The 12,782-nt window shown below is 35.6% G+C and overlaps 1 protein-coding gene across 1 annotated transcript; it reads left to right on the top strand.

The window, feature by feature from the left end:
• Positions 1–89: 89 nt before the first annotated feature.
• On the top strand, positions 90–11,589 carry odad3 (outer dynein arm docking complex subunit 3). The gene is made up of 13 exons (XM_051112652.1): positions 90–261; positions 602–711; positions 806–883; positions 1,868–2,038; positions 2,133–2,234; positions 2,941–3,066; positions 3,194–3,316; positions 4,244–4,393; positions 5,513–5,673; positions 5,844–6,000; positions 6,597–6,746; positions 6,938–7,022; positions 11,282–11,589. Exons 1-13 carry the CDS (start codon positions 159–161, stop codon positions 11,410–11,412), a joined length of 1,647 nt encoding a protein of 548 aa, XP_050968609.1. The 5' UTR covers positions 90–158; the 3' UTR covers positions 11,413–11,589.
• Positions 11,590–12,782: the final 1,193 nt, after the last annotated feature.

The raw sequence follows: 12,782 nt of genomic DNA, 5'->3' as shown, positions 1-12,782 counted from the left end.
TTTTCCTGGGCGTAAAGGTACGTAACTTAATTAATATTCATGATGCAACTTCCAGATACAACGTAGTTCAGTTACTAGGCAACCAGTTGAAAACACAAACTAGGCTCTTGTGGGCAAGGCGAAAGTGGAGACAGAAACAACTATAAACGCCAAAATAAATGTTCATAAAAATGCCTGGCACGTCTGTCTCAGAGGACATCGAGCCCCCTAACGCTACCTATGATGAAATTTCGGAGCTTCAGAGAAAAATTCATCTTCTGTGTAAGTTTTTGTTACACGTTTCGCCGTTAAAGCAGTTAAATTACAATGTGATTAACAAACATATTCAGTAATATTGCGGAAGTAGGGGAGTAATGAGTATTTCCATTGTTTTATTATTATTTTCCTCATTAATTGTTTATTATCCGGGGTGTCAACAGTCAGCGTGGAGTTACTGAATAACAAAGTGTCTTTTGAAACGGTTTAATACCTTTGTATTAATTTTACATTAAAGAAAGAGCTCAATACAATCGTTTGCAGAAATGTTATATTCATGACATTACAATCAACTTTTTTTTAACGCATTTTAGCTCGATGAGTTGTTTTTTTCACTGTCCACTAGATGGAGACTATTCGATAGCGCATTTCGAAAACTCTCATTCTGCCAAAAACATAGAAGCTATCCAGCAGCTGAGACAAGAGAATGCAGACCTGAACAAAAAACAGCCTGAGGTCAGAAATCACAGAGGATATTAACATTAAACCATCATTTAAATATAGGTTGTATAACATTTTAATTGATGCATGTATTGGTCATGGTGTCCAGGAAGATGAACAAATTATCAAGGATGTTTTTCAAGGCCATGGGATGGAGAAAGAATCGTTCAGGAACATGTCTGTGAAGGTGAGGTTAAATTAATTTTCCTTAAAGGAATAGTTAACGCAAAATTAAAATCTGCTGAAAATGTACTCAGCCTCAGGTCATCCAAGATATAGCTGAGTTCGTTTTTTTCATCAGAAATTTAGCATTACATCACTTGCTCACCAATGGATCCTCTGCAGTGAATGGGTGCCGTCAGAGTCCAAACGACTAATAAAAACATCACAATAATCCACAAGTAATCCACATGACTCTAGTCTATAATATTGCTTTCTATAGTGAATCAGGAGAGAAATACGAACAGATCAAGCATTGTTTGTAAGCAAAAAACATTCAAAAGCAGGTGTTGGTAAATGTTTATGTGAGAGGGCAACAGGGTACGGACTTTTTTATGGATTATGGACTTTTTTAAAATACATTTAAAAGCCTTAATGATCAATTAGTTTCTTACAAACATGCATCTTTTTTTTCACAAGACATTAATTGATGGAGTGTGAATTACTTGTGGATTTGTACTCTCATTCTGATGGCACCCATTCACTGAAGAGGATCCAATGGTAAGTTAGTGATGTACTGCAAAAATAAATAAATAAATAAATAAATCATCTACATGTTGGGTTGCCTGAAAGTGAGTACATTTTAAGCAAATTTTCATTTTTGGGTGAACTATTCCTTTATGGAAATCAGCGCATGTGTGATTCAACAGGTACTTAACTAATTAAAAAAATAAATAAATCCATTTATAAATATGTGGAATATTTATGAAACAATATTTGGTTGTTTTGGACAGTACATTCATTCCTGTTATTTACTACAAATAAAAATTTAATTTTATATAAAATAAAAATTGGATGTTTTGGACAGTATATTTATTCAAGTTATTTACTACAAATAAAAAGTAAAATAAATAAATATTCACAGCCCATAATTACAGAATCACCTGCATATAATCTGTGGTCCAGAAAGTTGTATTAGACTCTCCTCACTATTGAAATCTTTGTTGTGCAGGCGGCTCAGACCGTGCTGGAGAAGCAGGTGTGTGATAAAATGAAGAAGCACAATGCTATGAAACACACCACTCAGACACAGAGACAGCATTTAGAAGATTTGAAACTCATGGAACTGAAGCCACAGAACAGTAGCCCTCTGCCTGACACCCAGAAAGGAGAGGAGGAAAAGGTAGAAAATGTCTTTTTTCTGGCCATTATCAATGAATGTTGGTGGATCTTAAAATATTTGTCCAGGTTATTATTTTTGTGTGCTTGTTGTATAGGAACTGCGCATTCTGGAAAACAGTTTGGAGAAATCACAGCTAAAATATCATGAAGCAGAGCACATAACACGAGGATACCGCAAGCTGAAGGAGCACCTACAGGTATCAGAGCGGTAACACAGCTGGATTCAGCTACAGACACAGTACAATAAACCCACAGAGCATGATGCTTATATGTGATGCATATGTGACCCTGGACCACAAGACCAGTCATAAGGGTCAATTTTCTGAAATTGAGATTTTTAGATCAAGCTTACATCAATATAAGCCTTCTATTGATGTACGGTTTGTTAGGATAGGACAATTTTGGTTGAGATACAACTATTTGAAAATCTGGAATCTGAGGGTACAAAAAAAAATCAAAATACTGAGAAAATCGCCTTTAAAGTTGTCCAAATTAAGTTCTTAGCAATGCATATTACTCATCAAAAATTAAGTTTTGTTATATTTAAGGTAGGAAATTTACAACGTATCTTGTTGGAACATGATCTTTACTTAATATCCTAATGATTTTTGGCATAAAAGAAAAACTCTTAGTTTTGACCCATACAATGTATTTTTGGCTGTAGCTACAAATATACCTGTGCTACTTATGACTGGTTTTATGGCACAGGGTCACATATAGATAATGGGGAAAAAAAGCAATTATTTATGCGATCATTTAAATTACGTTACAATATCACTCACTGTTTTACTGTATCATGGTAAGCATAAAAGACTTCTTTCAAAAACAGTTAAAATTCAAAATTTTCCGAAGGTAGTGTATATTATGATAAATAGACAATTATTCTCTGTTCTGTTTCTCCAGGAAGAGAGTCTTACATTTCAACCACAGCTGGACAGGCTGGAGACAGAGGTCTATTGGCAGGCACAATGGCTGAAAGACCTACAGGTCATGAAGAACAATGTTTTCCTGTTCAAGGATGAAGCCAAGGTAAAGACAAAGCATTTAATGAATAATTCAAAAATGTAATGAGATAATAAAGCAAGCATATGTATAAGTATGCCAAGGTAAAGGTCATCCAAGTAATCCTGACAGTAATGTGTGTGTGTGTGTCCAGACTGAGCTACAGCTCCAGGAGGAGCAGGTGTACAGAGAGCGCAGAGAAAGAGAAAAAATCATCTCCCGCTACAAGAAGCAGGCAGAGGAGAGGATGTCTCAGGCAGAGAGGATGAAGAGAAGAGTGAGCAATTACATCTACAGCAGCTAGACTACAGCTAACAACGCAGTACTCTAATATGCATAAAAATGTGTCATACTCATAGAACGACTCATGTGAAGTGCACAGGAGACTGGATTTGCGATTGATTTAAAGGACTAGTTCACTTCCAGAACAAAAATGTATAGATAATGTTCTCACCCTGTTGTCATCCAAGATGTTTATGTCTTTATTTCTTCAGTCGTAAAGAAATTATGTTTTTTTGAGGAAAACATTTCAAGAATTATCTCCATGTAGTGGACTTCAATGGTGCCTGTGAGTTTGAACGTCCAAAATGCAGTTTAAATGCAGCTTCAAAGGGCTCTAAACTATCCCAGCCAAGGAATAAGGATCTTATCTAGCTAAACGATCGGTCATTGAAAAAAAAAATTAAAATTGATATACTTTTTAACCTAAAATGCACGTCTAGCTCTGTAATGGGCATGTGTACTTTGTGTAATCCGGGTCAATACAGTTAGGGTATGTCGAAAAACTTCCATCTCATTTCTCCTTCAACTTTAAAATCACTCTACATTGGTGCAGACGTACCAGCCCAGTGTTTACAACGTGAACATGCAAAGCAGATCAAACGCCCCTTACAAAAAAGGTAAAACAGTGACGTAAGACGATTTTAAAGTTGGAGGTGAAAATGAGATGGGATTTTTTCGACATACCCTAACTGTATTGACCCGGATTACACAGAATATGCATGCGCATTGCAGAGCCAGACAAGATGAGCGTTTCAGATAAAAAGTATGTAAATTTAATTTTTTTTTAAAAATGACCAATCGTTTTATAGTTATAAGTAAACTTTTATTTTATACAACATTTATTTTTGCCTTCTCTTTAATCGTTTTTGTCAAGTTTAACCAACCGTCTCCTTTCCATTTCCCTTCCATCTGTCACATCCAGCCCCAGTGGGCGTCTATGAACCCTGATGAGCTGAGCAGTGAGGCCCCGCGCAGTCCCACCACAGTAGGAGGAGAAGAAGAAGAATCCATCTCGACTTTTGAGGAAGCTTTCCAGCATGCCAAAGAGGCCACTGGAGTCACAGACTCACAGGTGAGGACAGACAGTATTAACCCTATGAAGCCTACAGTTTTCTTAGGCCTCTACATTATCAAAACGATTTTTATATTGATAGTAATATTTTAAAGGGAGAGTTTATCTAAAAATGCAAATTCTGTCATTAATTACTCACCCTCATGTCATTCCAAACCATAGGACCTTCGTTCATCACCGAAACAACTTTAAATTATTTTTTTGCTAAAATCTGAGAGCTTTCTGACCTTGCAAAGACAGCAACATAACTGACACGTTCAAGGCCCAGAAACTTAGTAAGGACATTGTAAAATCAGTGGTTCAACCTTAATTTTAAGAAGATACAAGAATCATTTTTGTGCACAAAGAAAATCTGCTGTTCTTCAGATTTTTTGGTTTTTCAGCATTTTTGTGTATTTGAACCCTTTCCAACAATGACTGTATGATTTTGAGATCCATCTTTTCACACTGAGGACAACTGAGGGATTCATATGCAACTATTACAGAAGGTTCAAATGTTCACTGATGCTCCAGAAGGAAAACCGATGCATTAGAAGCCAGGGGTGTAAACTTTTGAACAGACTGAGGATGTGTACATTTTTATTATTTTGTCTAAATAGCATTTTTTTTTTCATTTAGTACTGCCCTTCAAAAGCTACAGAAGATATTACTTGTTTCCCAGAAGACAAAATAAGTCAAATTTACCCTGATCTTCAAATTCAAAAAGTTTTCACCCCCCGGCTCTTAATGCATCTTTCAAATACACGGTTTCCTTTTGCTGAAAAACCAAAGAATTTGTGTGAATTGAAGGACTTTTCTGAAGAACAGCGAGCAGTTTAACTGTTCAGGACTCATGAACAACTAAGCAAAAAACATAGCTGTGGATCATTCAGGTAACGATACAGTATTAAGAATCAAGTGTATGTAGACTTTTGAACAGGGTCATTTTTATAAATGCAACTATTATGTTATCTTGTGGACTATATGTCAACATCTCTGATGTGAAATATGTTATTTAGATTCTTATGCAGATTCTGCAAGTGTGTAAACTTTTGACTTTAACTGTATATAGATTGCTTCTTTATCCTGAGGTAAGAAGTTCTTGTGTTGAGCAATGTTTTTTCATGATATCTCTTATAGGAAATAGTGGACAGGTTTATCTCTCAGGGAGAAACCCAGGAACATTTGGAAAAGATGAAGGCGGAAAATGAGAGAATGCTGCTTGAACTGAAGGAGGAGAGGAATACATCAAAGACTCAGTTTCAGGATGTAAAATACTCACGAGAAACTGAATTCTCAAGGTGAGAGCTGACATTGTATGCTGTATGAATACTGGAGTATCACTTGACATGCTCTGTTATTGACACTGAATGCTCTAAGCCTTTACATTTTCTCAGTGGCATGATATAATAACTTTATTGTCATCGGTTAGCTCTCTAATTCTCTTTTGGGCATATGTTTGATTGTTCAGTATCCGACAGATGCTGCACGAATGTGAACATGACCTGCAGCGAGAGCAGGAGCATCGTGATGCAGCTAAAGATGGCCTGGACAGACTCACTCATTCACTAAATACTGTCAAAGCAGCAGTGCAACAGCTCAGTGACAAACTACAACACATACCACTGGTACTAATGATTTATGTCAGACACATTAAACATGCTCCACAAAACATGTCTTTTCATTACCTGGTTAATAATAGGAATGTGTTTTTTAAATAGGAGATTTCTAAGAAATTTGGATTTCTGTATAGTTTCCTAGAATTTAAAAAGGGGTCAACTTTGTTTCCAGAGTTGATTTTTTCTTCCCTGAGGTTCATTTATAATGTTAGTCAAGGTTCCGTGCACCGATAATAGTTTAATTTGTTTGTAATTTAGTTGACCTTTTCCACCCTCTCTGACCCTTAAATTAAACAGGCTGTTAGACAAAGTACAAGACAAGGTTATGATTGACTAACTTATTTGCATGTCAATACTACATAGATTTGTATAATTTAAAATAACTGTTTTCTATTTAAATATACTTAAAAATGTAATTTATTCCTGTGATGCAAAGCTGAATTTTCAGCAGCCATTACTTCAGTCTTCAGAAAAATGTTGTTTGAATAATATGAGGTGCATAAGAAATATTCATTAAAAGTGACCAGAGATGATTTTCTCTGTAGTCTGTGATTAAGAAAAAGTTTAAGTATGAATATCTGAGTATTTTCCATGGTTTTTGTCAGATGAAGGTTCCATCATCACATCTGCCTCTAGACTCAGAAGAGCACATGCTACAGCTGATGTCTGAGACTGACCAGAAACTGATACTGCTAAAGGAGGAACTACAGGGTAAAGATCTGGCAACCATAATGAAGGAGTTAGAGGAAGAAGAGGTGAGGAACACTGATTAGTCATGTTGGTGTAATTGTATTTTGGCTTGTTGAAGATGTCACTGCACTGGTTAAACATATTAATGTTACTTTAACTGTCTTGTCTACTTTAGGAATATGTCTCATATTTGATTTTTTGTAAGCTGTAAAATAACATTTACTAACATTAGTATTGTTTTACGCCCCCCCTGCAGTTCCATGCCAGAATAGCAGGGAAGCTACCCCAGAATAACACTCGAATTCAGCTGCCTGAGGCCCAGAAACAGGACTTTTTTGAAGGTAAGACACATATCCCAATGGCATCCCACTTCTGCCCCATAAGAAAAGAATCGTCCTTTGGTAAGTCATAATGAGATAAAATGTCATAAATATGACATAAAGAGTCCAAATTATGAGATGCTAAATAATAAGTAAAAATAATTATGAGATAAATTGTTGAAAATATGATTGTTGAATATATGTCATGTTGGCTTTTGTCATAACCCTTTTTTTTTTTAATCTCATAAGTTTGACTTTTTATCTCATCATTTTGTCTTATGTCATAATTTCATCTTCTTGTCATACTTATGACAAAAACTTTTTACTTTTTGTCATATTTTGACAAAATTTTGACTTTATATGTCATATTTATGACTTTTAATGTCATAATTTAAAAAAAATATACGATTTACCAAATCATATGGAATGGGCTTCAATACATATCTCTTATTTCTGAGTTAAATTCTTGATATTTGGTGGTGACATATATTCTTGATATACTGTACATGTTGATATTATACTGTAACTGTACTGTTAAGATTTACTATTAACAATTCATGATTCATATAGAACATTTTTACACTATATATATATATATATATATATATATATAGTAGTTTTAAACATATTTAATATCACATATTTAATGTGTAAGGAAAATGTGTAGTTTTTATTTGATGGTTACACCACATGGCATGCCACATAAATTTAAACTTTTTGTTGATAATTGTATTAGGGTAATTCCATGCAAAAGTCAACCTTACTATGAAAAAATAAAGTTTTACCAAAGGTTTGTACTATACTGATAGCACAGATGTCAACATTTGTTGGTTCAAATACCAATGTGAGGTCTCTCTTAAAGTTTGTAAAGTATTTTTTAATTTTTAGTGCATGATTTTCCATAGTCTGGTAAGTGCTATTTTCAGGCTTGTCACATCTATAACAGTACCTATTTCTCATAAATAGGTACATCAAAATTAAAATAAAGTAACATATGTTCTGTGAAGAGCCATTGGTATTATTGTGTCTGGTTTGTGAATTTTAAATCTTAGAAATCCTACAAAGTATGTAGTCTCTCAAAAACTGTGTCCTTTTTTGTCACATCCATAATGCATAATTATTTTCTCTTTTTTAACACAGAAAACTTATGCATAGACTGATATTTTTCTGATGTTTAGACTCAACAAGGGTTTATTGAAATACAAACAGATGGTTCAGTATATTGGTAACACATACATTTTCTAAGCATTTATATGTCACATCCATATCGGAAAATGTCACCTCCATAATGCTGGATTTGCCCATTAAAAGATTTTTAAAACCATATGAAACCAACATGGATACAAAGATTCAATACATCTAAGAACTTGGATTTAGTATGAATATGTTAGCCTTAAAGGCACAATATGTAAGATTTTTTTATTATAATATCCAAAAACCACTAGAACAGTGTTAAATATTTTGCTGGCTTGTGTACTTTACATTAATAAATAACATTAAATCCAAAGAAATAAGCAACTTTAACTAGTGTAACGGAATGTGTCATTGCATCACCTGCCAATGACGTCATACATCCTTGATTTTCCGGTTGTATTTCGTAGAAAACATAGAAACCTCAAAGATGCCTTAATATGTTATGCATTTTATTAGTAGCATTATAATTTTCAACACACTCAAATGTATCTAGTATGATAAAACAGCGCTGCCTTTTCCTACATACGGATGACCAGCAGAAGCGGTCCACTGTGCCATAATAAAAGCTCTGCTGCTTTCGAGCCATGTGTGGCGCTCGTCCTTCATTAGCAATTGCTCCAACAGCCTCGTTTTGCTTCCATCACTTTCAGCCCCACCCTGCTTCAAACTGCAGTGACCTTAATAAGTCTTTAATACATTAGCTCATCAATGAACACGATTTCTGCCCGAGTCCCATCAGATTGCATAGGCTTTGAGGATGAAGAGAAATACTCCCATGATTCCACACATGATTCAGTGCGTCATCAAACTACGCCTTTGTTTCTTGTTTGTTTTGAGCATGCGCCCTCTAGCGGCGAAAACTTACATATTGTGCCTTTAAGGTTATCTATAACCTAGTGTGCTCCAAAACAATGACAAAATTCACATTTAGAAACAGGGTTCCCACGGGTCCTTGAAATCCTTGAAAGTTTGTGAATCTGAAAAAATGTACTTGAAATTTAATATTATTCATTCCGGTCCGCTAATGAGTTATTTCGCCAACTGTGGCCTATGCATACTAGCTTGCTTGATTTACGTTAGTTAGGGTGACCATACATCCTATTTTCCACGGACATGTCCTCATTTCGGACCTAAAAAATGCATCTGGCCTGGATTTCTATCATGGATATTTATCATTCAATCATTATAATATTGAATATAATTTTCGCACATCAAGGAGCCGCTATCGTATGCAAAGTATTTAAATCTCTTTTTTTTGAGTGGTTATTCACTTTCACCTTCAATTTCGTGATCACACGCACTTTGTATTAAGGAAGCGCAACTTACAAGATCACAAATGAGCACATTATCTGCTGAGCACCAAATCCTGCAGCATGATTTGTCAGTCATCTCTATTTACTCTTGTCTTGACCCATGATCAGTTAAATGTGATTCCTGCAGCTTCTGTTGGATGCAGGGTTGCCAAACTGCATTTTTTTGCACGGAATTGGGCTGATTTTAAACTGTTGCAAAGGGTTGATTTTCTCCTACGGGTTAAATGTTAGAAATATTGCATAAATTACATTTGACTGAAATGCTTGTATGGAAACATTTTGCATTCTACCTGTGATAAAACTGCAAGATGTTAAGTTTTTTGATGGCCACTAATAGGAAGCCTTTTAGCTGTGTTTATGATCAATCTGCACAAGGGTGACTATAAAATATACATTTTAGATATGGAAAAGAAATATTTTGAGTTTTGATATGGGATATGGTCAATGTGCTACGTTGGGAGCTATTTAATTATAATAATTAAGATTACAAAGAATGGCTTGCCAGAGATCAAAAAGACCATCACTTGGCCTGGAGCAGAGCCGAATATTCTTCAGTTTTATGCAAAACAGAAATACGACAAATAGAATATCAGATCTCTGTCATGGCTTTTTTGCATAGTTGTGTTTGACACATGAAAACTGTAAAAATGTATCTTACAAGGTAACGTAAACCTTGCGCTCACTTAAAATGTCCTCATATTAAGTCCTTGAATTTGAGGGTATTGGACCTGGAAAGTCCTTGAAAGGTCCTTGAATTTGAAATTAAGCAAGGTGTGGGATCCCTGTAGAAGACATAAGCATTTAAAACTTACAGTTTCTAACTTCCACCAATATGGATCAACAATTTTGATGACATCATACTGCACTTCAGCTTCTCATCAAACTTTATGTCCAATCAAATGCTCTCTAGAATGCATAAAGTCCCGCCCCCTGCACTGTAAATAGATGCTGAAGCTGTGGCTGAAATCGGTCACTTGTTCACAGAATTTGTATTTTCTCTACTTCACTATACAGGGAATAGGGAACGATTCAGACAGTGTAAATATGCTTTCTGTTGGGGTGAATGAAGTGCTGTGTCACACGTGTGCTCCAGTCCAGAGACACGATAGCATGGAGCGAATCATATTCATGAATTGGTGCACACCACAAAACGTATCGGACGCATTTGAATTTTACACAGATTGCTATACTTTATAGCGATATGGATGAGAATGTGGCTGTCAAATGCAGCTTCACCAAGCTCAGCTCTGGCCCAAGCTATGAATTAAATAAAATGCTATTGGCTGTTTAAAAAAACAGGATGGGGCCGCTTGATATGTCCCGCCCTGTCTTCCTGTTTCAGCTGAAATCACGTCAACACATGGAATAACGCTGCGTGTTTCAAAGCACTTAAGTGGACCTTTAGCATACTATTTGTGTTTTTGAGCTAAATTCTATTTCGTTATCTTAGTCACTCTGAGTATTTGCACTAGTTTGTAAACTTGCAAAGCTCTTGACAGGCATGGCCAAGTTTTTTTGCTCTGGTATGCAGTTCAAAAACTTCCTCTGATCAAGTTGTTCACCTGTGCTTTCTTGATCTAGAACTTTCTTTTGTCTGTACACTGTGTGATACTTAAAAACTCACCCTCCTTAAGTGTAGGTGGATTAGAAGTCAAATCACTTTTATGTATGATTGTGTATGTACGATCTATGTAAAAGAAACAATATCAGAACTGACAGGTTTATCAGACGAAGGTGACATAATACACACCTGCATGTCTTTTCTGTCAACAGATGAGGAGGACAGCGGCGTTGATGACGGTGATGTCACCAACCGCGTCACACTGAAGCACCAGTCACAGTCGATCATTGACGCAAACACCAGGAGGAAAACTCGCATTAAAAAGAGGAAAGGCCAACTCTGATCTAATTCAGTCACAGGAGAGTTAATAAACATCTGACTGAGTTTAAAACATGTCAGCTGTAGCGACACATTTCCTGGAATCATTATCTTAATTCTGTATGTTTGTGCATTCATGCTTAAGAAAATAAATGAATTATTGAGCTAATGTAGTTTGATTTTAATAAATGTAGCTGATGGAGTTGTTTGTGCATTTTACTTGCATGCCAGATGACTCATGACTCTAACGTGACACCTGTTGAAGATCTCAGTTCTCACACATGACACCTGTGTAAAGATAAGTGACAGATTCTATCTCAGCACAGAATTTGAAAAATGTCAATGGATCTCTCCATTGATTTACTGCATACACGTACGCTGTCAGTGACATGTATAGCGTTACAAATGATTCAAATAATTGCTGTGCTTTTGCACGTTCTATTCATTAAAGAATCTTGGGAAAAATGTATCACAGTTTCCACAAACATTTTAAGAAGTACAAATATTTTCAACATTGATAAAGCTTCTTAAGCCATCGTAGGTGTATATGACTTTCTTCTTTCAGACAAATACAATCATAGTGAAAGGAGAAGTCCACTTCCAGAACAACAATTTACAAATAATGTACTCACCCCCTTGTCATCTAAGATGTTTATGTCTTTCTTTCTTCAGTCTTAAAGAGATTGTGTTTTCTGGGGAAAACATTTCAGGATTTTTCTTCATATAATGGACTGATATGGTGCCCCGAGTTTGAACTTCTAAAATGCAGTTTAATTGCGGCTTCAAACGATCCCAACTGAGGAAGAAGGGTCTTAAGGGTCTTATGAAATGATTTTTGAAGTTGAGGGAGAAAATACGCTTTTCGACATACCCTAACTGTCTTGACCCAGAATACACAGAGTTCAGGGAGAGTAAGACAAGACAAGCATTTGAGATTAAAAAGTATTTAAACTGTATTCTTTTAATGAAAATAACTTATCATTTCGCTAGATAAGACCCTTCTTCCTCGGCTGGGATTGTTTACAACCACATTTGGGATCATTTGAAACCGCATTTAAACTGCATTTTGGAAGTTCAAACTCCATAGCAGTCCATTATATGAAGAAAAATCCTGAAATGTTTTCCTCAAAAAACACAATTTCTTTACAACTGCAGAAAGAAAGACATGAACATCTTGGATAACAAGGGGGTGAGTACATTATCTGTAAATTGTTGTTCTGGAAGTGGACTTCTCCTTTAATATTAAAAATTGTCCTCGCTCTTTCAAGCTCTATAGTGGTAGTAAATTGGTCTTGAGCATTTGAAGCAACATAAAGTGCATCCATCCATCCTAAAAAGTACTCCTTGTGTATTTTCTCATGTACACATGTATGACAGTTAGTGGAAGCTAGAGAT

This window comes from Labeo rohita, chromosome 6, assembly GCF_022985175.1.
Source record: "Labeo rohita strain BAU-BD-2019 chromosome 6, IGBB_LRoh.1.0, whole genome shotgun sequence".
Taxonomy (NCBI): domain Eukaryota; kingdom Metazoa; phylum Chordata; class Actinopteri; order Cypriniformes; family Cyprinidae; genus Labeo; species Labeo rohita.
Note: the sequence above shows the minus strand (reverse complement) of the source record. Positions and strands in the feature narration are given on the sequence as shown.

What these genes read in the sequence shown, in the direction of transcription:
- odad3 (XM_051112652.1), top strand. Translation starts at nt 159, where the DNA reads ATGTTCATAAAAATGCCTGGCACGTCTGTCTCAGAGGACATCGAGCCC. An exon ending in GAGAAAAATTCATCTTCTGT is followed by an intron (nt 262 to 601) that starts GTAAGTTTTTGT and finishes ACTGTCCACTAG; the next exon opens with ATGGAGACTATTCGATAGCG. An exon ending in CAGAGAGGATGAAGAGAAGA is followed by an intron (nt 3,317 to 4,243) that starts GTGAGCAATTAC and finishes TGTCACATCCAG; the next exon opens with CCCCAGTGGGCGTCTATGAA.